Raw genomic sequence first — 27,727 nt, 5'->3', positions numbered from 1 at the left:
CATTCATTCACTCACCTTTATTTGTTGTAGGGGGGCAGTGCACATTAAGGAACTTTTTCAAAATAAAATGTAGATGCACCCAATTATAGCCAAAAAGCACGACCATATAACCGGGTAAAAGAAGCAATAATTACAGTAAAATACATAAAATACACATTATAGTTTCAAAATTTAGAAACAGAAATACAAAACATTCATACAACCTCATTAACCAACATAAGAATGGATGTACACCCCCCAACAACGCTAAATAGAGATATAAACCCTGCACTACAAGGGATTCAGAGATGAGTGTTGACAAATTTGGTTGTCAATTAGCCATTTTTTTATTTTTTTTTTAAATAAATTTTAATGAGAATGAAATGGACTCTCCTGTGTTTCCTGGGATTGTATTCCACTCATTAATCTGCCCTGTAAGTACAAACTGATTGACCAAATGTGGGTTTTCCTGAAAAGGGATCTCACAACCTCCTCCAGCAGCTCCTCTGGTAACACTAGTTGCAGGTGATCTAAATTATTATGCGCTAATAACGTGTCCCAGTTTCCGGCCATGTGATTTAGACTCAAAGGTGTGGAGACGTGATAAGGTCGTTTTTTTTTATTTAATCCCAACCTTGAGGAGTTTCTGTCAAACAGAACTGTGTGAATTTGTATCAGAAAAAAAAAAACACCGATAAGCTGGTTCTACCACACACGTAAAACCCCACAATGGGAGGACCCCCGCCAGTCTGAGACTTTAATTGAGCTCCCTCCCTCCCTCCCTCCTCCCTCCGTCCCCTCTCCTCCTCCTCCTCCTCCTCCTCCTCCTCCGGGCTGCCTGCTAATAACTTCTCGTCGACGCACCACTCCGCTTCAGTTTGTTTTGGGCTGGATACGACAAGCAGCAGCAGACATGGCTTTCCTGCACACAACACTTCTACCGCTCTTCCTTCACATGTGCCTCCTGAACTGGAGCGGTGAGTTCAAACCTCAATTAAACTCCTTTTTTTTTTGTTTTGGGGCTGTTTTCATGAAAAAAAAGTTAAAAAGAGAGTTTGAATGAGAGCGCAGCGTCTGACACTGTTTAATGTTTTTTCTTTAGTTAACTCGACGACAGTTTATAATGAAAGCGCGTTTATGGGCTTTTCTGCTCGTTTGGAGGTAATTAGTTTTTTTTTTTTTTCGCTTCGCTTGTGATTCTCGAAAGGATATTTGCATGAAGTGCAGTAAGTGCATGTTAAATTAACGTTTGCATCCGCACATTTCACACTTTTAAAGCATTTCAGTTGCTTTTTTTTTAGTAAAAAAAAGAAAAAAGAAAAGTCTCGTCGTCGTTAAGAATTTAAAGGTGTAATTAATTACTACGTAATTGACGCTGCTTAATTAACCGCGCGTAATTGAAGTAGCCGATGCACTGGCTCATGGTGGGTGTCTTTTAAATGGCTGCGTCTTAAACTCCTGTGCAACAGAGTCTGGATAAGTTATTAAAAGGTTTAATGCGACTGCTGCGAGCATCTGAAGAACCACACTACTTTATGCAGACCGCAGGAGCAAATTTAGCTTCCAAGTCTGGGGCATGGTCATCTGAGGGTTTCCATTATTTAAAACAGACAAAAGTGTCCGTGTGATGAAACTGTGACTGAGGGCAGCGCTAGTTTGTGTGTGAACCAGAGTTTATCTCCTGATTAAGGATATTTAAGGCATGAAGTATGTCCTCAAGGTGCAGCGAATGCTTGAAGTTGTTTTTAGATTCCTTTAGCTGGGACTGTTTTCATTCTTGACTGATGTGCTGTGAAGATTAAACCATTAATTGTTAAAATGCTGCAAAAATTACCCATCAAGAGGCGCCAGAGCCCAAGGTCATGTGTGCAGGCGTCTTGTTCTGTCAGATCTGTGGCCAAAATTCAAAGGCGTTCAATTTACCGACAGAGAAGAGTTGTCAAACTTAACAGCCGAGGATCTGGTTTACTGTATTGGTTTTTGAAATCATATAATAAATAAAGAGCCTCCATTGTGACTCACTTTTCCCCCCGCCCCCCTAATGGAAATCTTCCTCCTTGTCCATGGAGCATCTCACAACAGGACAACACTCACTCGGTCCTGACCTTAACCCTCTTTTTTCCCTTAAATCCCTGTTTTTTTACTCCACCAGCCTTGTCTTAATTGGGTTACCTCTTTTTAATCCTCATCTCCCCACTACCTCCTCTGGTGATGTGCCAAAGCCGTCTGTTTTTGGATTAGGTCTTTGGTCACCGATAGAGCATCGTGAGGAGCTGCTAAACCAAGCGCTGTCAGTCAAAGCTAACCCATCCCCTAATGGGCCTTGAAGGGCACTTACACGAATAGAATTTGTGGCTAAAAGCATTTTTTTTTCTGCATGGAAATGAAGCCATCCTTGGCATTAGAAGAAGAAACCCAAACATACACGGACCTCTATCGATTTCAGAACCCAGTGTTCATCTGTATGATGGCCCTTGTTGTGTTACAAGAATGAGCAAGTGGTCCGGGAAGAGTGGTGGTGCAGTAAATCTCAGCGGCGGCAGCGGCTTTTATGATGACATTTACAGAAGAGAAAGGAGGAGACGCGGCGGACGGGCTTTTTCTTAGTTCATGCCATTATGAAATATTTTTATCCATGAGCAGCGCTTCATCCTTTAGTGCATTTGACAGATCAGAGGGATCCATAAGGTCAGTGTCTTTGTGTGTAAAATGCGTTTTGCCATCAGCACTGACAGATGTAGCTAATTCAATAGATGTGAACCCAGTATTAGTCACTGCTTGAGTTGTATGTCACTCAAACATTTCATGTCGTACATGGCTCAGTGTGGTAATAAAATCCATATGAACGGGTTCAGACACAGACTTGGAAAGCATCTGCAGCGATTCACTAGAATTTGATCGTTTTTTAATTTGCTCATGAATGAAAGTTTCCTTTGCAGATTTTCGCAAAACTAAAAGTGATATTCCTGAAATACAGTTGCACTTTCCACGTGTTCCCATTGAAAGGTGTTTCGCAAACTCTTGTGAAGTCCCATCGTGTGATAGACTTCGCTTTGAGGAAGATGGAGTTCAGGTGAACTGGTCACATGACCCCCCCCCCCCCCGAGTCACCTCCAGTGACGCTGGTAACAGGGAAATGCCATAAAAGTGTTTCCGTTGAACTTCTGCGCTACACTTTCATATCGATACGTCTGAAAAACCACCTCATGAGAGCGTAAAAGTGTTTCACCTTTAGATATTTGAGATGGTTTTCCAAATGTAGGCGTTTCCTTTAGCGACATTTGGGTTTTTGCACGTTTCTAGGGGCACAGATATGATGGAAACATTAATAGACCTGCTCCATTGTTCTCCGAAATAATGAAAGTACCAAAAAATGTCAGTCAATTCTTGGAGGTTTTACATAAAATACTAGACTTATGCTATTTTTTAATTCATTTGCAACATAATCTCAAAGTGTGTGCATGCGCTTGACTCTTGAAGTGATAGTTGGACCTCTTATGAGGTACTTATCCAGTCGTTGTGTGGCCTCGGGTGGTCGGTGGTCTGCTTCTCCAGCTCCCTGTCAGAAAAGCCTGATAGCATTTAGGTAAAGCAGTGATAATGTTCTAAGTATAGCGCAATACTTAAACTGTTATTGATGTTCTTAAGTGGGCTTTGTTTTAGTAGGCTAAAAAAGGGGTTTGTGGTTGTTTATCAGTTGTGTTGTTTTCTGATACAAGTGGTTGAGGAGGGTGATGTTTCCCTCTGTAGAGAAAACACAATATCCAGGCCTGGACGCTCCACGTGACCTGAGCTTGTACCTGAGGCAGCGACTGATATAGAAACCCTTTGTTAGATGATGTGCTCCAGGTTGGTTTACGTGTAGCTGGCGTTTGGGCTGATGTCATTAGTCTGAGGCACATTCACAACAAACTTCTCTCTCTGCAGTTTTAATTAGACGGTGATGTAAGGCTTTTTAGAGTCCCTGGATTTTGTGGCTTGCCACTTGCCAAGTTTTACTTCCTTCCTTCTTGATCGACAGCTTTCTAATTCAAGCCAAAGTCATTTGAGGTTATTCTGGATCAGTGTGAGGAGGTTTGCAGAGGAACGAGGAACAAATTCTTACATACGACACATTTTTAGAGCTTCTTCTTGTTGATAGAATACAACTTTTGGGTGTTATTCTTTCAGAAATACATATGTTCAGATACATATGATCAGATGTTTCTGATAACACAGGTAATACACGACATACATTAATTTTACACAATATTAAATGATTGTGTATTTGTCTGTATTTGTTTTTTGGGACACAGTTCATAAGTCTGTGACTCGTACGGATTTATTGATATCACGAACGATGAATTATTTCTTTTACTACCAATCTTATAATTGTAACTGATCACAAGGTCATATGGAAATACACTTAATTCAATATGTGTATAATTTAATACAGCTGTGCTATAAATAATGCAGTGCGTGATGCTAAAAGCAAAATAGTCTGCATTGATTTGCGGTGAAATTGTTTAGTCCAGTGCTTGTTTTTGCGTCCTCATTTTATGATCAGATTATATTTGCATTCAAGTGCGGCTCCTGTTTGGCTGGTAGTGTTGATGATTACTATCCTGTTAAGAAAATGTGTCTTCGCGGTATGTAGATTAGTAGAGTGAGGCATCTGAAAATGAGTCATGAGGCATCCCAGCGAGTCAGTCTGCTGTAGTAAATGACGGCCGGTCTCTCTGACCTCCTCCTCATCCGTCTCCGTGGCTGAATGCCTGGGAATGCCTCCCGCACTCTGCTGCTGGGCTTGTCTGGATGCAGCAGGAAGCGTGCAGCTGTTGGCTGCAGTTGTTCGTGTGGGATTAGTGCATTTGCCTGAGTGATAGCCAGGCACGACAGCCATATAATCTAATGCATTGGCTCTTTGTTTTCATTAAAGAGAGTGTGCTGTTTGATCCCTGTAGTATAATAATGGTGCCTTCGCTGCAGCATTAAGCATATGTAAGCTAATTTAGCTAACATGTAGGTCAGCACGGTGAACGAGCAAATACAATACACCCTGTTGCGTTAATTATTTGCATGAATATTCAAACTTTTGTCTTGATGCATTCAACAGATTTTTGTGGGCGTGCTTGGGCAGGACAGATATGTTGGCATTCCTTTCCTGTGTTTTAGTAAGATTAGTAGATTATAGGGGCGGGTATTGGCAAGGACTTCACGACGTGTGTCACGATACTCGAGTCACGATACGTTATTGCGATATTATGATATTGCAATACATTGCAAAATACTACATAGTTCACTGAGAAATTTCAAGTGCAGCTTAAAATACATATTGTATATATGTACATCAGATGACAGTGATCTTTTGGTTTGTTTTCAAAGTATGTGCCTCGTTTGTTAGCTGCCAGGAGTGGATATTATAGGGCGAAGGATGAGCATTGAGCAGCACACTTGATAACTGTTATTATTAAAGTGACAGTATTTAAAAAAACTCACATTTCCTGCAGCAAATTGATTAAAACTGACAAAAAAAAAATGCTTTGTTTGGACACTTTTCCTTTGTTCTTTCAGTATGTGCTTTAAAGCCTGTGCATGCTCTGAAGATCCAAAACATGTTCTAGGAAATCAAAGCTATAACTGTAGTTGGCAAGACCAGAGCTGACATCCACCCCTAAGTCTGAATTGAAGGTTTTCTTTTTTCTTTTTTTTTCTTTTTTTTTTTTTTTTACATGCCTTGTCTTGCATGTGTAGTGAATGGTTGATGTTTGACTGGGATTTTATATCCAGCAGCTGCCTCTGTAGTTTGATCCCTGGCCTTCTGGGAGGGAATTTCTCCCATATCGACTACCTTTCTGGTGCTGAAGAGCGGCTCCCCGAAACATGCTTGGCTTGTGCGTTATTCAAAGCACGGCATTCAGCAGAGTGAAAAAAAAAATCCATACGGTGAATAGTCCACCTCAAAGAAGATTAGACTCGTTTTAAGAGCTCGAGACAGTTCCTTAAGCAAACTCAATCAAGAAGATGAATGTAGGAAATTACTCAAGAGAGGGAGGAACATCCATGTGCATTGAGGAAGAACTCATCTTGGAGTTGTGCCAAAGTGCTCTCACCCACAGAAACATGAGCTGTGACTCCAGCAACACACTAAAATTCCTTTTTTTTTAAATATATATATATGTTTTTAGAAAACAAAGTGTTGGCAATAGCTGCAGGGGTGCACATCATTTTTTTTTTTTTTTTTTTACAGCTTCTTTGAATCCTAAATATTGGATTTTGCTGCACCACTTGTTCAGGATTGATGATCTGTATGCGGGACTGTAGGGGCAGTATGAAAGAGGAGTTATGTTGCATGGTCCAGTGGTTGTAAATAGACACGCTAGCACAGTTTAAACAGCATTTTGCAGCTTGCAAGACATTAGACTAAATTATCCTTTAAACTTGAACTCTGTGTTTTCTCGGTGGGTGAGCCACTCCCATTCAGTCTGCTTTTATGTGAAGTGAATTTACCCACATGCAATGTTACAACGTGAATGTGTTACACCCTGGCCTGCAGCATTTGACAAATTCAGATAATGGGGAAACAAGTAAAGAGCAGTAATAATTCATTCTAGTGACTTGGAGGATGAAAATTACTGGGTTCTGTCATTTATTGTGGTATAAGATTATTAGTCCTCGTACACTGATGTGAAAGCTGATGATGATAAATCATTTTAGATTTACTTTGTTTACTCTATAGGCGCAATAACATAAATGTCATGTTTGGTAAATTTATATATGAAGAAGAAGACAGTTTTAAAATAAGATGTTCATAAGTAGCAGTTCAGTCTTCAGCAGATTTGGCCATTTGTCCCTAAACTCTCGCCCAGGCAAAATTGGCCATCTGTACATGACGTCCCTTCATATTTAGAAGGCCCATCTGTGGGACACATGGCACTCTCTTGGGCCACAATCCAACCCTTGGCAGCGGTCCCATCAGTGCCAGAGGGAGAGACAAAAAACCTCCAGTATCAGCTTCAATGAGGAGCCTTTCCGTCCTCCTTTTCCCACTTCTCTCCCTCTTTGGTCTGCAAATAGAGCTTAACCAGCAGCTGCACACACCTGACGCCCAATACATCGGACGAGGCACATTCTGCCATGGGGGCAACAAGCAGGGGCTCATGTTACAGAGAAACTGGACACCACAATGGTCTTCGCCTCCTTCCCGCCTTTTCTAAGCCTTGTCCCCCCCATACCGTGTCTCCTCACGCACCTCTCTCATGCCCCCTTTGCTCTTTTTTCTTTTGGAGTGCGGTGGACAGATCCTGGGAATATTTACTTAGCTCTCGTTGTTGTCGACTGTTCTTCCTGAAGGAGCAGGAGGACACTTGGAAAGGGTGGGATTAACTCAGACGTGTGATATAGGCAGCGTCTGTTCACAGCCAGCTACGATTCACAAAGTTTAAGTCCGTGTGAAGTAAAACCTCTTAGTTGATCACATGTTGACATTACTTGGTATCAGAGGAACTCATGGAAAAATAGAAACTAGGAGGAAAAATGATACAGATTCAAATATTTAGTCCCTGAGGCGTGCACTGATAGGTGGTTTAAGCAAATGAAGACACCTGGAAACATGCCTGTTTGCTTTGATGAGAAGATAGAGACCAGTCATGTTTAGAGAGTAAGCTACCACCTGCAGGATGGCTTAACATAAAGACTAGAAATGAGGGGGTGGTAGGACAGTAAGGCTGGCTCTGTCCATGCCTGTGAGCACATTTTAGATTTGACTAATTAACTAGTTATATCTCGTTTTGTTTAATCGCATTAAAAACTAAAGTAAAAAAAAGTATATTTCCCAAAATTTAGACTGTGGTTTGACCAAGTATTTAGTATTTAGTAGTATATTTAAAGGATAAAGACAGGTACAAAAGGAGCAGGGATATACGGGAATTTCTTCTAAATTTGTGTGTCAACCAAACGCCACCATATTAACCCAGAAATGTTCCTGCCTCAAGCGACTGTATGCAATGTCCCGACCCCCAAAGGTTGAATAAATCAACCTGGCGTGCAGCATCTTCAGGGCAGAGCCGCCCATTAATCAGGAAGGCTGTTGATTATAATTTCCCACAAAGAGCTTTATAATGAACTTTTATTACCCCTAATGGGTAGAAGGCACAGATTCCCCCCTTTTACCTCCTGAGGCGTGTGTGAAATGTGACCACGGGACAGTGTCATTTGTCAGAGGTTTCCTTGTGTCTTCAAGTCTGTGCCCCTGTAATGGATATGAGATGCGTTTCTTCTCGGAACAATGCAGATGCCACCGACCGTCTTTAGTGTTTTCCTTGAGGCTCCCCCGCAGACCACGTCATTGTCCTGAGGAATGTCAAGTCCCTCTGATTTCTATTGTTCTTAGGGTTCGTGTCAAACTCTTAGACCAGTGTGTCACCTGAAGCACGCCAGAAGAGCCTCCAAAAATATACGCAGCGTGTCATTTAGCGCATCAGCGGGATTGAGTTGCCTAGTGATATCATGACAACATATGACGACAGTAACAGAAGAGTAAATACGGCAGGTAAAGTCTGAAGTTTCCCCTGCACCAAGGGGCAAAGAGCTCAGAGGCTGTGTTAACAAGGTGATTAACAGCCACCAAAAATAAGACACTTGAGACAGTCTCTCAGTCTTTCTGCTCAGAGGCAAAGGAATATGTTAACAGAGGTTGTTTTTTTTCCTGTTTTGAGCAATTCAGAAGACTCAACGTAGTAAATTTATCATTATTTTGTCAATTATCAACTTATAACATGCATGTAATACATTAGATCATTACAATGTGTTTTTTTTGCCTGGTGATCAAAGTCAGTCAGGTCCTTACTGGTTGATAAATGTGGATGCTTCATTTTTTTTGAATGAAATTGGTACTTGAATATCATTTCAAACCATCAGGAAAGAGTTTCAACCAAATAGCCATTTCCAAGCTGCCTTTATCACTACATTGTTGGGTAAAATATTGTGTCTGTCTTTCTTTCTTTATGTCCCTGTAGAGAAAAGTTCATATTAACTGGCATTGTGCCAGTCAGTCGCTGTCACATAAACTTGCGTTCACATCTGTTAAATTCAAATGAAATCAGTCTGAATACGGACTCACTTTGATGGTGAAAAGGCATCTCTGTGTTGAGTGTGTACATGTGCAGATGAATATTCATGACGACCCCGGGGCTAACCAGACAGTCTTTCATGGTGTTTGCCTCTTGCTAATGGGCTGTGCCATGCCATCGTTATGGCATGCATCTGGCACTGTTGTTGTTTTTCGTAGTTAGTTAGTTTTCGTTGCTGTAAAATATGCAAAAAAATAAATAAATGAATAAATAAAAAATTAGATTAGGATTCCTCGGTTTCGAATTGCATTTTGTAACTTTGTATTTTCACGGTTTATTTGCAAGAAATACCCTTAGCAGTATGCGCTCTGCAAAGTCAAGTTTGCATGGAGAAGTGGAGGGGTGGCTCTGCAGACTCTTGTCTGTTCTGTTATCCCAACCCCTGAGGCTGAACAATCAGAGCAGTCTTAAAGGGCCAGATTTATCTCACATTTCACGCTTTAACTGAGACTCTACCCTTCAGCTGATTCATAGTGCAGGGTAATTATTTTCTTGTCTTTGTTTTGTTGTTGAGTTTGTAGTTGTAGGGCATTTGTTTGGCAGATTCCCCAGAGAGCTGATCTTTGTTTAAGTGTCCCTCAGGAGCAACAAGGGAAGCGGAAAATAAGCTGGATGAAAAAAACCAACAGCAACTGTTGATCAGACAGTGGAATTTATCTCGATTGTTTACAGTTTCAAACTAAAAGAAGCTGGCAAATATTAAATTACGCCTTTACTGTGTTAAAACGGCGACAACAAACTAAAACTTACCTTCCTAACAAATAACCAGAAGCTGTCAGTTAGTGTGTGTCTGTGATTTTAATGTTCACACCCACACACAGATGGCAATGCGCCTTCTAAGCTTCCAGTTTTAACAGGTTTACCTCAACTACGAAGGACGACGAGGACAGTGGAAATCAGGCCATTGTTGGGGAAATGCAAACAGTCATGGCTGCAGATGAGGAAGAGTTGGTACAGAGAAAAAGAAGCCGGGTCTGCACTTGCTGGCGTTCGTAAACACGATACAGAACAAAAACAATATGCAAATATTGCAAAGAAGAAAGTAGCTGCTCTGAAAGGAAACAGAATCAATTTGTTTCAGTGTTGCTGCCGTGTCAAAGAATACACTGAGAGCATATGAAAGAGGAGCTAACAGCAGAAAATCATGCACCTGTGGACATTTTAGTATTACAGTGTTCAGATACGTCTGGAAGTTGATGTTCAAAGTGTGGCTGATCAGATGGACTTGAATTTAATCTCTTAAAAGTACAAGATTCTCATTTATATGAATAAGAACGAGAGCTTTGCATTTTCTTTGAATTTATGTGCATTTTGTCACACCCGGCTCAGCTACCAGAAGCCATAGGGTTAGACGTGTGGGAGGAATTATTAACAAACTCCTCGCAGTGCAAACTGAGATGAGCTGAATTTGAATTGGGAAAGATCAAACAAATGTGTCCTAATCTAACTGCGTATAAAGTCGTCCGCGGTATGCAGACAGAATAACATGAGTAAATGTTGGGTTACAACAGTTTTCATGGAGATCTGCTGTGATCTTTGTTGTGAAAGGTCTTGACGTGGACTGTGGTAAAAAAAAACAAGCTTTGTTCATAGATAAGAATCACTAAAGGGTGATGTCCAAGTCGCACACAGGATTTATTGAGAAGCCATGGTGCAGAGTTGACTTTAGGGCCAATTTAGTGGCCGCCAGACAAAGCTAGTGTCTTTTGAAGACGTGTCTGATGAAAGCTGTAATGTGATCTACCTCTGCAGCTCAAGTTAAGAGTATGGAATCTGCCTTGGGGGCTTCGTCTACAGCTGCAATTTAAGAATCAAGACATGTCGTGGCTCCAAGCGAAAACTATCAAATGCACCGTGGAAACTGGATTTAACAAACTCTGTATTACAATCTATAATTAGTTCAGCATAATAAAGATAAAGCATGTGGTGAGTTATCTTTTGTTGATTCAGAGTTGACACATTTTCTATGTGCATACTTCAGTTTTTATTTTATTACAAATACTGAGCATACCCCGACAAGCCCACCTGGACTTTCTCCACTGAACATTTTAGAAGAATGTGAATGCTTCTCTAAAAACCATGGTTGTAAGGATATGTTTTGTGGCTGGAAAATACTCCAAAAAAAACTTGAATCCCAACCAAATAAAGACATCAGGCTTACCATGATGGATTATGTAGCTCTGTGGCAGCCAGCGTTTTGCTGCAAACTAATTAAAATCAGTGTTCATCAGGGGAAAATGTGTGTGTGTGTGTGTAGCTAAAATAACAAAACAGCTGTTGTGCAAAATATCTGGAGGCTGCTGACGAAGGAAATGAAGGAACACTTAACAGAACACATCTCATATCTTGTTGTCAAACTATCAGATTTGAGATTTCACAAAGCGGTGAGAAGGACTTAAATAGGGGCTGTTGTGCATCTGAGCAAGCAAATACTCTTTTTTAACTTTGCAAACTGACAAAATCTGAAGTAAATTCAGTTCTTGTAAGCGGGTTTTGTTTGTTCTAAAAGCACTTATCAGCTGTGACAGGAGACTGAACAGTGGCAAAACTGCTCCCGCTCCCATGAGGTGGAGATGAGAACATGAATGTTATCTTAGTGAAAGTCTCACTGCAGTTCCAACCAGCATCGCATAAGAGTCACTCGAGGTGACTCGGGCATCTGGCACGGACTGATGGTCTTGGATGAGGTTGCCAGGGAAACAGACAGTTGGGGCTGCTCTGCTTGACCTGTTGTGAAAGTGACACTGACCTTGATTAGTGACTGAAAAAGGAGAGAAAAGCTCATTATGATGAGGTGTCGCATCAGAAATGGTTAGATGGACCAAAATTAAGCAACAAAAAAACAATTGTCTTACTTTTTAATTTTTAAAAAAATACTTTTTGGAGGTTATTACAGGTTATTAGACCACCAACAGTGTATCTCATGTTTGCTGTATGTTGCTATGACAGTGGGAAGTTGGCCAGCTTTTTTCCAAAGATGTCAGTAACTTCTGCATGAAATGTGCAGCGTGAAGAGCCAGGTGGAGGAGGGATTACCACCTGTTTTAGTTACATCATTCTTATCTAATATGCAACAACATTGATGTTATAAGCAGACCCCATCCAGACTCAGGTTTAATAAATGATGGCTCCTGAAGTGTCATCAGCTGCTCGATTATCGCGATGCTTTTAACCACGTAACACTTAGAGGAGAGGGCTCTGTGGATGCAACTAGATTTCTGGGATTCACTTCACCAACAGCATCCAAGATTAACAAGCAGGAAACCGACTGAAGAAAACTCTGACGCTGCAAAGCCCCCTGCAGGGCTGGAGGAGTCATGACGCCGTGGGCTTCCTCCACCTCCAGCCAGCTTGGCATCTGCTGCCCAGCAGAGACCAGGAACACTGGTATCGACAGGCCTGAAAACACACATGGGAGCTTGTTAAAGGGCACATGACACACAGCTAATCATAGCAGAGGTGTAACAAGGCTTCATACAGTTGCAATACAACTGATTATAAATCATGTAGATGGAGGTGGTCATCAGTTCACCTCCTATTGGGGCTGTCATTTAGATCAGTGGTCCTTCAGGACTTGCTCGCTAGTGTGCAGTGATTATTGTCAAGCACTTTGACAGATTTTTAAGAGCAGATAAGCTGTCATCTAAGAGACAAAAACAAATTGCAATATCTCACCTTGTCCTAGGTGATTGAAACTCAAACATTAAGGTTGACAGTCAGTAAGTGTACTGGCACGTGAAAAAAGGCGAATTATTGCCTTAATCCGACTTTAACTGGACAACTAAAGTGCATGTAAACACGTTACTCTGAATAAAATCTGAGTTCTCCTTATTCGATTAAGACATGTGGAAGTGAAGTTACTATTTGATCATTAATTCAAAGAAAGAATTGATTGCATTTTGTTTTTCTTGCTGTGCTATCTTTTAGACAATTTCCCCCACAGACAGATAGTGTGATTGAAAATCGATTTTCTCTGGCATGTATACGTCTTAGTTGGACTTTAACTAGTCAAAGTGTGTGCACATGCACCACAACCGCTGCGCTTGCGTATGATCCTGCAACAAAAAACATCCAAAATGAAATTAGCTGGTAGAAGAACCACCTGAGGGATAGCGCCATCTTATTTGCACCATAAGTAGTGCACACATTATGTACGAGATTAAAAAAGATGAAATATTCTCCATGTTGTTGTTGTTTAAAATGCCGGTTTGTCGCCAGAACGACCCTTGTTTATCACATGACATAACAGGTCAACCGGAAAGGGGGCCATATTAACATGGTATTAACCTGCTGACAAGACACATATCGCCACCTATTGTGGAGGAGGAGGAGGACATGTTCCTGTCTGTTATTTGATTTTCTCCGTTGCATGTAAATGTCCAAATCGAAGCCACAGATGATGGGACTTGAAGCTGTTCCTTTGGGTCAAACTGTGAAAGCTCAGTATCCACCTCTTCCCATTATTCCTCCCTATCTGGTCTTTGAAACTCCATAGCCCCGGGTTTTATTTTAAAAAGGATTTTATATTTTTGTAAGTGTCCCAGTCCGTGCTTGGGTGACGACATCTTCGGCTTTTCAGCTACTGCAGAGCCACAAAAGGTGGAATATAGCCGTCTCCACAGGTTCAACTGTGCTCTCCACGGTGAGTCAACAGATCCTCATGTGTAAAATCACTGGAGTTCCCCTTTAATTAGTGGCAGTCATGCTTTCCAGAGTACTACATGTACCCTGACCTCAATAAACTCTTGAGGTGACTAGAAATGAGCTGCTACTTTAGTACCTCGAATAACTTTAACCTACTTTTTAACTTCACTGAACAAACTTAATTTTTTCATTTTTTAACTTAATTCAGCTCTGATTCAGCATTTTTGAGCAACGTTCCCTCGACGTTCTCTTGTTCATCCCCCTTATGTTTTCATATGTTTGCAGTTACTGTCAGTCAGTGAACTCAATCTGCCACAAGCGTTTGCTGTGAGCATTTGATCACTTTTTCATTTAAATGTTGCTGATCGGCCATGCACGCATCTGAAAGAGATGAATCAATTCTTGCTGAAATACTGCGGTGAAAACTGACCTTGGCAAGATGTGCTGATTGAACATAATCCATCGTGTTTTAAAGAATAACTTTGTCATTAACACATATGTCGACAAAAAAGCTTATAACAACAGTATAGTGTGTTGTAAACCCTTTTTAAGTGCCATCATTCATTTAAAGTACTGTAGTAAGGTGAAAAACGCAATATGGCTCCGCTATATCTTTTGCCTATTGGTGTTATTTTTAGTGCATTATCTGGCTGAGGGCCTCAGACTCTGTTTGGCTCCAAATGAACTGGCAGTTCTTCATTCACTGACACTGGCATCCTGCTCAAAGTTAAGCAGCAGCATGTCTATGTTTTCTCTTCATTATAGGCATCAAAAAGAGCCCACAAACTCTGAGGACTTTCCACACTGTTTGGATGTAGCTTGGGAAAGTGTCCTAACCGAATCTCTTTAATTCGATTAGAAAAGGCTCAGACATACAATCGGCATTTCATTAAAGGGAAAAACACTGGTTCGATTCAATTGAAGAGGTCTGGTCGGAGCACATGAGACAGACATCAAAAGACTATTTACAGGTTTTAATAAAATCAGAGCTAATAACAGTCTGTGTGTACTGTCTTTTGCGACTGTTTGGGAAAGCTGCTGCGCGATGACGGCACGGAGTTGCCGGCTAATTCTCTAGGTCGTCTTAGCTCACAGATCAAGGCCGCTGGTCTGGATCTTTGAACTTGACATTTCAAAAGGGAGAGGATAAAGAGATGCTTAAATATCAAATCCTCCCCCACTCCCTCAGCCCTGGTATTGGACGCTGTTAAAAGATCAACCGCCTAATCAAAGAGGAGTGCTCTGAGCAAAGGATTCTCCCGGTGTGCTCGTCCGTGGAAGATAATTTATGCATGTTTCAGCATAAAACTGGGTTATCTAACTTTTGTCTTCTCTTCACTTGTGTATATGAATTCTTCTGGTTTATCATTTGCTGTGGTTCAGCACATTGATGTGTAATTGTTAAATGTAAAAAGGTGGAAGAGTAATTTTCGTAAATCCTCCATAGTGTTGGTCAGTTTGGTCTGTTTTGTGCTAGACGGTCTATTGTGTGTTTATCAGGGCTTTCTCTTGCAATACAACTGGGAACCACAGTGAATGTGGTTCACTGTAAATGATTCTTTAAAGGTGCTTTCATTTTGGAGGAACTTTTTTTTTTTTTTTATAGTTGCTGTAACTGTTGGAGGATCTGTTTTTTTGTCCTAACTGCAGACAATGACAACAATTGTGGCTCCTAATTTACAGTAGATCCCTTGGTGACTGCATGACTGCAGAGCTGGCCACAGGCATTTTAAAAAGTGTAAACATTGGTAAAACGTTGTAGCCTTGTAAACAAACGCTTGGTCGTAGAATTGGAACCAAACACGGAGTAACAGAGCAACACTGAAGTTGAGGTTTTTTGGATTTTGTACGTTGGCCAGATGTGAAGTCGCTCTGCTGATTTCAAGCTTTGCATTGGGTGTTTCTAGTTATGGTGCAAATTGCACAAAGAGAGGCCTTGAAGGGTCTCAGAGGAGCTCCCTAGTAGGTAGCTATGGTGAGTTTCATTCAACTGGAACTGAAGTCGTTGAATCCAAGATGGCCGCCCCATGTGTAAACAGTAGTTACAAGCTCCTGTAATATTCAGTTTATCACTTCTGATTAGTTTTTGTTGCATTAGTAAAAAAAAAAAAACAACTCATGAGTTGGTTCAAGTTATCTGTTCTATTTACAATTTGTGTAATTTAAATTATATTTGGACAAAGCATGAGCTTTCATGGACACATCTATTTTTTTTTTTCGATGCTGAAAACTCAGGTGTGGCATCGTTCCGCCCTCCGAGGTAAATGGAACGCACCATTATCCTCTAGGAAGTCTCCAGAACGGTTTTGGTCCTAAATCGTCTATGCAGATCCATTTTACTGCCTGTCTCGGTGCAGTGGTTTCAAGCTCAGCGTTGAGTGTGAAGGATAACTTTGTTGAAAGACTAAAGAAATATCTTAACGTTAACGTGAGGGAGGTTTGGAGAATGTTGGAGGAAGTGCGTGATTTTTTTTTTTATGTAGTTGCACAGGTGTGTGTAGGAAAGAAATCAACCGGAATTTCATTGTGTGTGGTCCTGTGATAATACTCCAAGTTACTCCCCCATTCCTCCACTTCCACCCACACACACCCCTATGTGCCCCCCCCCCCCTCTTTTTTCTCTACTCACTGCATCTACGCTCCTTCCCACAAATCACTTGACAAATGGGCTGCCCACAGGTGTTGCTGGCTCCCCTCCCCAGCTGCCTGTGTCCTCTGCAGCATGGGAATCGGGGGGCGACGTTCCTATTATTCACAGCTGCCTGTGTCAACGTGAACCCCACCTCCTCCATCCTCCTCCAGCACAGCAGGACACAGTGCCACCCGACGGCCTGGGAATCCAGTCATAACCGCAGCCCCGGCTCAAGGTTTTGGCACGCCGCGGCCCCGTGAATAAAACAAGCGATGGATATTGTCTGCTCAGTCCTGAGAACTGGAGTCTCCCAGTCTGGAGATCAAGATAACGTAGTGGGGTTGAGCTGCTCCCGGGCTCTCGTATCAAACAATGCAACTGGTTATGAGTTCTGGACACAGTTATGTCATTGTGTTTGACATTGTGTCTGACCGATTGCACGCTCTGAACGCTCTTGGAGCAAAAGAAGCGAGTGTTTATAGCTTCCTACGGGCGAAGTCTGTGTTTTGACGTGAAATACAAGGAGCGTTTGTTGTGAAAATACACAGGTTTTAGATCTGTGAAATGTGCCAATATGGCTGCTGTAAAGGTGGAGGGGTTTTGAACCTTTGGCTTGCAGGCTGTTGATATGCACACAAAACCCATTTACTGAGGGATGTTGAAAAACATGCACACGTGTACTGCACATTTTTGTGCGTAGTAATTAGTGGGGCCGATGGGATTAAGCTGATCAACAGAAAACTAATCAACATGCAATTACCTGGATGTAGTGGAGGTATAGGATACATTTATTAACAGTAAAATCCTTTGAGGATCATGTGAAGGGCTGCCTAGTGTTTTTCTTGAACGCTTCCCGTTATCTTGCAGCAGCTAAGGCCCACATGTGCTTTGTTTGCTTCCCGTCTCCGCCCCCCTCCCCGAACGCGTCCCTATCTGGGGTGCACTTACAATAACTTGCAAGTAACATCCACAAAGAGATGCTTTACTGAGTAGCCAGACTAAACATTACCACCAAAAACACCTAATCTGAGCACAAAATCTCTTCATTCTTGTTACCTCTGAGTCAGATACGATCTCTGCTATAGACTATGAGTTAATATTTTGGATAAATCCCCCTCTTATCGATGTATTTTTCATCTTTCTCTTCTATCAGAACGGAGCCGCACGCCTCTTTTCAAACGTTGCTCATGAAGCAATCAAGGCTGATCTCTGAAAAGCATGAAATGGAATCATCTTAAATATGAAATAATTTACGGGGTGTGTTTCTGCAAGTCAGAACACTTCTGCAGGGAGATGGAAAGCTTAGCCAACATGTGTCTTGCGATTACATGTATTTAGTCAAGCAACACTCCTTTGGCTCTAAACGTTTCTTAAATCTCCTCTAAACAGTAATCGTAAGCTCTTGAATGAGGTTAAAGGTTTTCATTTAAGAAATATATAGTTTGTCTTAATATATGGTCTGTACGTTAAACTCATCACAGGCCGTGTGACAAGGAAGAATAAAAAAACTACTTTTCCAAAAGACATTTCCTCCTTTTGACCCATGCAAACGCTTTTCCTTCGACCATCAGATCTGGGGGCGTTTTTAGTTCTGCTGTGAAAACGATCGGTTGTGGAAATTGGAACCACTTTTCCTGATATGATTGGAGCGCTGCCCACTTTCACTCCTCTCCTGTCCCTATAGGAAGCAGTTCTGGCTTTTGGATCGTGGATTTCAGATGGTTTTTGATGGGGGGGGGGGGATGTGCCACCAGATTTTAGATACTAATTCAATATTGTCCAGATAACACAGTTCACACACGACAGGCCCGGGCGTAGGGAGTAGCCCTTCCTGCTCATTAACGCAGCAGTGCACCTGTGATCACTCTGATATTCTCTTTGAGAGCATTAAGGTTCTCAGCGGGGGATTTGGGGGGTGGGCTGGGGTTCAGCATTTTGATCCCGGTGAAGTAGGTGTGGCACGCTCGCCCGACAGCTCGCCTCATGTCTGGTTGATGGGATAAAAGGAGAGCGAATGCACAAATAGTCCTTTGTTGTAAGACAGGCACTGCTCGACTGCTGATGCCCCAAAAGCAGACGCCGATGTACAAAACAATTCGTAACAGTTCAAAGAAATATAAATGCTCGTGGATACACGTTTAGGAGAATAAAAGTGTTTGAGTTTTCTCTGTGTGTGTTTGTGGTTGAGTCTTGTAATCACCATTAAAGCTAATTATGTTACGTTTTTCACGTAAAGAACGTAGCAGACTCATCAACTACAGTGTGACACTGAATCATAGAGCATCCCACTAAATAGATTCAGCCTGTTTGCATAAATAATTATGTGGTTGGAAGAGACGACCAAAGCAATGAATCACCCTTTTCTTCCCTGCAGCATAAAAAAATGCAGCTGTTTCAATTTATTTTCTGCCAAACGCTCAATTTTTTATGAAAAACATAAAAATATGTGTGTCAAAAGTGAAAGTTTAGGGATTTGACTCCTTTGACGTGTGTGGGAAAAAAATGGCATTTGAAAGAAATTAAGCCGGTTGTAGCAATGATAGAGGAAAAATCCTTTTTAGGCAGAAGGACCGAGGTGTCGACTGATCATCGGAGCATCTGATGCATTTGATTGACCTACATTAAATCCTGGAGTTAGTGAAACATTTACAGCAAGGAAACACCGTCCAGGAGTTTGTTTTTTTACCACGCTGATGTGGGCCTTGTAGTTTCAGGTTAATCCAGATGGAACAAACTCATTCATGGTATTTGGCGGAAAACAAAGCAAGTTCTGTCAAGGATCCAAGGATTTTTATTTGTCATTCGCAACCGTACATAAGCATGAGATGGAACGAAGTTATGCACTCAGTTCCCAGATTATTTCTCATGGTAACTATAATATATAGCTACTAAGTAAAGTAGTATACATGTAAATAAACAGTATAGATAAGTATAAAGATAAATAAAGTGGAAAATTAAGTAAAAACGTCAACAAACGGCATGAATGCAAAACAGTATGGGTTTACACAGCTCCACCAGAGTCTGTCGACACATTTGCAATTTTTTTGTGTTTAGCTTGTTGTGCTAATGAACATGTGCATTGGGAACAATCAGCCTGCGCTCAGCCCTCAGGTACAAAGCCATGGTTGACAAGGAAGTCTCTTTATATGTGGACAGAGCTTTACAGGAATATGCTAAATGATATTTTTTCCAATTGCTACTTGAATATGTTTCACCTCTTCAAATAGACAGATTCTTCTGAGTTACAGAAGGTAGTGTGACATTTATGGGTGTGATATTCCTTTTTCTTGCTCTCGTCCTTTAGGTAGCAAAGATTTTCTGTCCAGCTTTTTTTGGGCTGTTGAACTTCACCTCATTACTTTGAAGTGAGAATATTTCACGGATCATTTCTGCTCAACACTTCTCTGGATGACTGCTGATAAATTGCTTTCTGGCGTGACAGCTTCTTGCCTTTATTGTCTTTATAGCGTTCATGCATTGATCAAATATCCTACAAATACAAGGCCTGGTGGTTTAAACACAATTAACTCTGCTGTTTTTGTAACTTTTTTTTTGGTTCGACATTTGCAGAGCTTATGGCTCCTGGAGGCCGACATGAGAGTAACTCAGTCCAGCACTTTCTGCTGGATGGTCGAACGAAAGCTGATTTACTTGGCAGTTAGATTGTAGCTTTCAAGGATATTCGGCACACTGATGATGACCACAGGGGCTGGGATAAGAAGGCCTTTGTTGGAGTAGAGCAGCAAGACTGTGTGCTGTCGCCAGAGGTCTGATTGGAAAAAAGGTCTCCTATTTATAGTGTTAGAATCACAGCCAAAGCCTCATACCTGCCCTCTCTTACCTTAATGTCTCGTCTTTCACACACTTTAATATGAGACGGAGAGGGAATCACTGTCACTTCCAGATTCTGTCTGCCTCAGAATTTAATGCTCTCAGTCAAATGTGATCGTGACCTGATGCCAGACGCCTGATGTCAGATTAATTAAAGGAGAGCGTTCCAAAGCTGGGTTACATTTCTTGACAGGTCAGGATGTGCTCTTGTGGTTAATGTTTTGCCCAAACATACCAATCCATTTAAGGGAATGAAATCCAGTGGTGTACTCTCAAATTGATGTTTATATCTGAAGCATTCAGCTTTTCTCCAAGAACTTGCAACAGCATTGTGGTCGGAGGTATTTCTGCATGTGCTCTTATCCCCACTCCAGTTCCTGTTACTGGCATGTAGCATTTGTATTGTATGATGTTACAATCAATTGTTATTGGATGCAAAGACATGTTTGCTTATGGAGATGAATATGTAATTACATTTCTAATTATATGGTTGAGTTGATAGCATCCCCTTGACATGGAAAACCTATAAAATCAGTGTCACTATAGGCTTATTTTCCATGTTGGTTTTTGTTCTGCTGATAGCTAAAGGAACCCCCCCGTGATATAGATACAGTGTTTAGCCTATTGACCTTTAATTATCCATCCTGTGGCTGTGGAGCAACCTGCATGCCAGAGCCCAGCAGCTCTGCAGGGGGGTCTATTGATGGATAGTGGATGCCGTGGAACAAGCCTCACTCACTGCTGAACATCAGATACGATCATAAATAAAACATTCATGTTGCTCCTTTAATGAAGTCTCACCCACTGGGTGTGATGATGAAAAATTAATGCAGCTGCTGAAGAAGTTGCTAACCAGCGGGAATGATTAGTAATTCTTTAAAAAGCCTGGGATTGGAGACTGGGAGATTTCGTGAAACACTTGAAAAAAAAAAAACTTAAGAATGATTCCCAGAGTCGCAGCGTGTCGGGGAGTTATTTCAGGATATCCAGGCAGATGTTTGAGACGTTGCTACATGTTTCATGTTATTTCTCTAAGTTAACATTTGGATTGTTGCAGCAGAAAATAGGTGCAAACCAAAACGGACTGTCTCCCAACTTGTCTAAATGTTTTCACTTGCGTCTCACGCACTTCATGCACATCTTGAGTTGAAAAAGTCTACCTCCACGCTGATCACAGAGGGCCGCGCTAGGTCCTAACCTGGAGCTGTGATATGCTCTATTGCATGAAATAGGGGATCACAGATGCACAAAGAGGTGCCTTTGAGGAGATTTGCAGCACTTCCTTATCTCTCTGTGTGAAAGAATAAAGCCCGGACCCTTCACTGCCACCGACTGTCACCCGGGGAACGGGCTGCTGGGAGATTTGTGCCAGATGCTGCTTCTGAAAGCGCAGCTACATCAGGAGGACAGGGAGCTCTCATCTCCACTGTAGGGCTGTATGCTTTCACTTTGGATGTGTGTGTGCGTGTGTGTGTGTGCGCTCTTTGATGTCAGGCAGTGCATAGCGTCCCCCAGGTGTTCAACACCACACTAGGGTTGCTTATTGAGAAATCCTCCTCCCTGTCATCCACACTTACATGCTAGCTTTTTACACCCTCCACTCTCTGAGGGACTTTCACTGTCTTTGCAACTTTTATTGTCCAGGTCCTAGAAAACTCTGAAATGCTGATCTTCTTATACATTTCCCCCCCATAAGTAGCTTAAAATATATATATATATATTTTTTTTTCCTGGCAGTGGTGGGCCACATCTTATCTCCCCCTTAAAATCAGCCTGAGAATAATGAAGGTTTATTGAACATTAATTGAAGGTCATTTTAATGTTCTTAGAGGCATTCGCTCTCATTTCATGGCTCGTCGGCCATGTGAGGGATTAAATGGGGCTGGTTTGTTGTGTCAGAGGTGATTTGGACTCTTATCAGTGGCAGAACTGCAGATCTACCGGCGTCCTAAGCTGGAAGCCTTAATGGAGCTGGGAAGCCATTAATGGTGACCACTCTAGTTAGCGTCTGAGGGCATTGTCTGTGTGTTAGGCGTATAATAAGTGACTGCCCCCTTATTATCCCTGTTATTGTCTGATTTTTGCATTGAGAGTATTGTGAGTCTGTCTTAAAACTGCCTGTGTACATACTCAAGTCTTATTTTAAATGTTTTTTAAGGGTTAAACTTGATTGTGGCACTAGGAGCTGCTCTTACACAGCTGCTTGTGTTCAGACAACTGCTTCTAACATTTGGTATTGGCACCGGTATTGAAAGAAATTCAAACCCCGCTGTGGTGATTGGCAAGATGGCAGCTCCGAAATCTGTTTTTGGATCACAAAGAAGATGTGGAAGTAGGGGAAGGATGGAAAGCGTTCAAAAACCACCATTACTCATACGTTTAGAGTGATTTATGTATACGCCGTTACTTAAACTCTGTGGCATAATGATTAAATAACATTTAGTGACCAAATCCACCTAAAGTCGAGGAGTTAATCTGCTTTTTAAAGTGTGTCGTAGCTGGTCTTTGTCCCGGCCCCCCCTTCTGTCGTTCATCTGTCTTGACAGGCCAGTCGTTTGGAGTCCACTCACAGTCCCGATCCTGTCAACACCTCCAAATATGCTGGAGTGTTTTTTTTTTTTTTTTCTTCTACCCTGTATGAATTAGCTCTGTATCATCCAGACACAGACAGACGGGCAGACACATATAAATGCACGAGCACACCCACAGGCAGCAGTTTGGGTAGTCAGGGTCCACAGATCACGGGTCATGTGTGTTTGTGCTTTAGTCCGTGCAGCATAAAGTCACAACAGGAACAGATAAGACCAGTCCCAGGTTGGCTTTGGAACCCAAATCCCCAGCAACCCCCCGGTGCTAATCGGATTAGCTGAAAAGTTAGCAGCACGGCCCCAAAGAGACACAACATTTTTCAGACTGACTTCTGCAACATGTTTTGCTCTCTAGCCTCCGTAATCTGCCTCTTGTCTCAAAGCCGTTTCACATATTTTTTTTTTCATAGTTTCACAGTAAACAATGTGTGCATGTACATGATGGACTGTTTTTAACCACAGCATATTTTGGCTGACTGGTGGGTGGGGTGTATGTATGCATGTGGAGGGGGGAGTGGGTTGGCGAGGGCGGGGTGGGGTGGGGGGGGGGGTCTGGTCCACCCAGGTGGGGGAACAATGGCGTGCCCGTTGTCTTAAAGGAATGGTTGGCTGAGCATAGGCCAGGCAGAGGAGGAAGAAAAAAATTAGTTGTGAAAATGATTGGCGCTGCAGAAGAGGAGGAGGAGGAGGAGGAGGAGGAGGAGACAGTGTGGTGATGGGGGAGTTGTCTTCTGAATGGGGGCAGCAGGGTGGCAACTGGACTCTTAAAGCTCTTTTCATGCTTGGGCTGTTTCAGACAACGCTAAAAAAGCACATATGAGGACTCTGAAGTCCAGCTCTGGTCAATTGTTTTCCTTTATTTTATTTTTTTTGAAAAAAAAATAATTTGAAAAACAAAAACTGGGATGTCCCTAATGTATCCTCACTCAGTATCTGGTAAAAATGAACTGAGCCTACATTCATATCTGTAAATATCTGGGGAAAGAAATGAACTGAAGTGATCTGCTGTTACACAATACAGCTTCACAGTTTCCCTTTTGTTTCTGCTGCTCGGTGCTGGAAAATAGCTACAACCTGATTCATCTGCTACAGAAACTCATGGATTATTGTGTGTTTTTACTTCACCACCATACCATAAAGTTGCACACTGCAAAGACAACAGCCAGCGATTAAAAAGGAGAAACTAAAACAACTGATATAAGCTATGTTGCTGACTGAACATGCATATTCTGGTGAAACGCTAAAAACAGGGCTCCTTCTAGTGTCAACAGTGCAGGACACACCCAACAGCCTTACACTGGCTTGACTTGAACACCATCATTTCCATATTTTTTTTGCACTGCAAGAGAGTAAAAGAGACATCACAAATACAAGAACCAACAACCTGCACTGTTTTATTACACTAAACAAAAGTTCTACAAGCAAATGCATTAAATCTGCTTTAAGGTGGGTTAAGGAAACAGAAAACAACACAATGACTCCTGTCAGTGTAGGAAGGAGAGGGTGGATGATAAGGGAGTATCCTTTTATTATACAATTACACAACTTTAAATTAAATTAAACAAAAATGTGTTGCTTTTAGTGCGGTCCGTGTTTTCCTTTGTCACTGTGTGAGAGGGCCCCTCTAGAACAGCAGCCAAGTCCAACATGGCTGAAAAAGCTTTTGGCTCTTTGAATCAACAGCCCAGTGTCAAACTGGGTAGCCTTCATTTGCCTGCATTCCCCCAAAAAACGCCTAGGGAACTGATTTCTCTGGCCAAGACGTGGTTTTGTGGTTACAGTCAGCCAAGCAGAAGGGAGATGAAAATTATGCCATGTGGACAAGAAGCCTTTTCTTCTTTGTTCCGCTAACATGGCGGACTGGCTCCAGGTTGGTCTGGGAAGATAGACGTTCATCTGCCAAACACAATGTGTTCAGAATTAGAGAGGTCAAAATAAGAGTTAAATGTTGGCAGGGAAGGCTGCAGCTTAATGCTGTTTAATGTTTAAAGTGGGACGGCGGTATAGCACCTGCAGAAAGCAGAGCCTTGATTTATGTGCATGTCTTTGTGTTTTTTAGTGCGGGCCAAGGTGGAGGTGACGATGCATGAGAGTGTTGAGGTATACCTGGACGACTTGGCTGAGATCTCCTGTCAGCACAGCTTCACTGACACCACGCTGCCAGACCGTGTCATCATCCAGTGGTTTGTGGTGAGTTCCCCCGGACCAGCACTGAAAAACTGACACTCTGAGTCTGGAACCATCCAACCGGCGACACATGAAACCTCCTTAAAATAATTTGATCCCTCCTCAAGGAGCCTAGAGTTTAGGCCTTTTTTCATTTTCTGTATCGTTTTCCTGAGGGGGGAATAGAAATGTGCAGGAAGTGTGTAATAGGATAAAAACTAGCCACAAGGACTTAAAATCCTCGACTGTTCAGCGGTCATTCATTTCCAGAAATTATTTCCTTAAGTGTCTATCAAAGTCTATCAAAATATATACTTTTATAGGCTATAACAACAGACCAAGGAGAGTGACAGGCAAACCTTTTTTACTAGTTCAACTCTAAAATACTGAATATTCAAGATGTTGCAGCCGAGTTTAAGGTGAAGTCTCCTCCTGCAGAGATCGGTAGGCGACAGTTCCCGGACGCGCATCTTCTACGATGATGGCACTCAGCAGCTGGTTGATAAAGACACGGACTACAGTGGTCGCATTGACCTGGTTTCGGACCAGCAGGGAAGTCGACTCAGGATCCAGAACGTCCAGATCTCTGATGAGAAGGAATTCGTCTGCCAGGTTAACGGCCTTGCTGCCGGGAACGCTGAGGGCAAAACCCACCTCAGAGTGTTTTGTAAGGACGCTTACAGAATAGACAAACCATTCTCTAATGGGAAATTTATTTTCTAATGAATGCATCTATGATATATATATTTATATTTTTTTTATTTCCTGACTCAGCTCCTCCGGTCGCTCCAGTCATCGAGGGCGTCACTACTGGTGTATCTATCACCAACGAGCAGCCGTCTCAGGTGAGTCCGCTTCATCTTAGTACACAAATAAAATAAAATACCATGTGAACTATTCATCAAATCAAATAGTGATTCCTGCATAATGCTACAATGTCCAAGATAATGAAGATGTGACTCTCCATCCAGGTTGCATCATGTGAGGTTCAAAACGGTTTCCCAAAACCCAACATCACCTGGTACAGGAACGGGATGTCGCTGATGCCTTCACCGGGACGTAAGTGCAAACAGTCTGTTTAGTTTACTTTAGTTTATTCAGATCCCCATTAGCTGTTACCTTAGGCACCAGCTACACAAAATAAAAATACATGCAATATAACACAAAAATAAAATCACAAGAAAATCTTAGTTGTCTGTCTGTAGAGATGTCATGGTTGGTTGGTCAGATGCGCCATTCTGTCCATCATCACTGCCACCTGGGGCCACGCCCCCCTCAGTGGCATAAATAAATGTATCATAAATACAGCGCGACCATGAAAAATGTGGATTATCAGATCAATTTAAGGACAACTGGACTCAACAATGATCCATATGAACAGGTATGGATTTGGAAAAGTGGATTAGCCTCAGTTTCATTTAGTTTAAGTTATTTTTATGTCATTTCAGTTCCGATAAATGCAGCTAAATAAAAGATGCCAACACCAGGAGCTTTACTGAGAAGTAACGTTAGCCATATAATACTGTGGTGTTAGAAGGATGATGAGGAGAGATCACAAATATTCAGTTTATTGTTTTATTGTTATTTACTGTTGATACTGAAATAGTTACTGTCGACTGTAACTACGGCGGGACAACAACATCTACAAACTTATCTGACAGCCCTCCAGAACATAACTTAAGAAGTAACTTAAGGTTTGACTTCATGAAAAAATACAGCATAAATTAACATTACCTGACACTAAATGTGAACCACAACACCAGGTTTCTGTGCCTGGATTCCAGCTGTTTCTTCGTAATGCAGCGATATATTTACTTTTATTTGGGAGTCGGAGATATCTGTAAAAATTAATCTCTGACTGGTTTTCAAATCTGTTGGTTCAGTCAAAAGCACAACAGCTCTTCACCTTTTGATTCAAACTAATGCTGCTAATCTTCATGTTCACCTGTCACTTTTTGCCACTCAGTGGCCGTAGCCATGGAGATGTCCCATTGATGTGACATCACGTGCATACCCTCTATATATATATATGTCATTTTAGAATACAGCATATTTCTTTTTTAAATAAATATAAATATTAACATGATAAACTGCAGCATGATGTCATCGGGGATTTTTGATGACAAACCCACGATGCATAAAAACATAGAAATACTTTCACTTTGCAGACATCTATTCTTGCATGTTATCCAATTTATTTATCAACTGTTTCATCTCGTCTGCTCACCAGACGTGAACGTGTTAACCCTGATCACCCGTGAGTACAGTGGCTTCTACTCCGTCCAGAGCACACTGCAGTACAAAGTTGACAAGGAGGACGCGGACGCCCACTTCTCCTGTGAGGTCAGCTTCTTTGTCCCCGGAGCCATCAGGACAGTGGAGTCCCACAGCGTCAACATCACCATTCACTGTGAGTTAGCACTTTTATCCTGCTGTCATGTAAACCACGCTGATGGAGCACTTCACCGCTAATCAGTCACTAGTGACGTGTGCGTCTCGCATCCGTTGCTGATGTAACGGTGCAAGAATGTAGGTGAAATAATTGCTCCACAGCGCCTCCCGTCTTTCTGGGACGTCCTGTCTAAACTTGTTCTTCTGCTGTCAGGCCAATTCATCACGTAAAGTACATGCTGTCCAGGTTTGAGGAGTAACAGAAACAAACTGTTCGTGAAGTCGTCATGTCCAGACAAACAAATTTTCTGCCAGCTCACATCAAATCGTATTTAATTTAATGGCCTGTAGCTGAACTACAGCAGCAATTACAGCAACATTACTTC

The 27,727-nt window shown here is 41.9% G+C and overlaps 1 protein-coding gene across 2 annotated transcripts in view; it reads left to right on the top strand.

The window, feature by feature from the left end:
- The first annotated feature begins 796 nt into the window (after positions 1 to 796).
- mcama (melanoma cell adhesion molecule a) overlaps positions 797 to 27,727 on the top strand; it is a 42,604-nt gene continuing 15,673 nt past the window's right edge. For both annotated transcript variants that reach the window (XM_047607856.1, XM_047607855.1), the window contains exons 1-6: positions 797 to 956; positions 24,844 to 24,974; positions 25,389 to 25,617; positions 25,725 to 25,795; positions 25,922 to 26,009; positions 27,181 to 27,360. In XM_047607856.1, coding sequence (XP_047463812.1) covers positions 893 to 956; positions 24,844 to 24,974; positions 25,389 to 25,617; positions 25,725 to 25,795; positions 25,922 to 26,009; positions 27,181 to 27,360 — 763 coding nt within the window. In that variant the 5' untranslated portion in view covers positions 797 to 892. The remainder of the gene's footprint in view (positions 957 to 24,843; positions 24,975 to 25,388; positions 25,618 to 25,724; positions 25,796 to 25,921; positions 26,010 to 27,180; positions 27,361 to 27,727) is intronic.

The sequence above is a fragment of the Mugil cephalus genome, chromosome 15 (assembly GCF_022458985.1).
Source record: "Mugil cephalus isolate CIBA_MC_2020 chromosome 15, CIBA_Mcephalus_1.1, whole genome shotgun sequence".
NCBI classification, from domain to species: Eukaryota; Metazoa; Chordata; class Actinopteri; order Mugiliformes; family Mugilidae; genus Mugil; species Mugil cephalus.
This window is presented reverse-complemented; position numbering and strand designations above follow the sequence as displayed.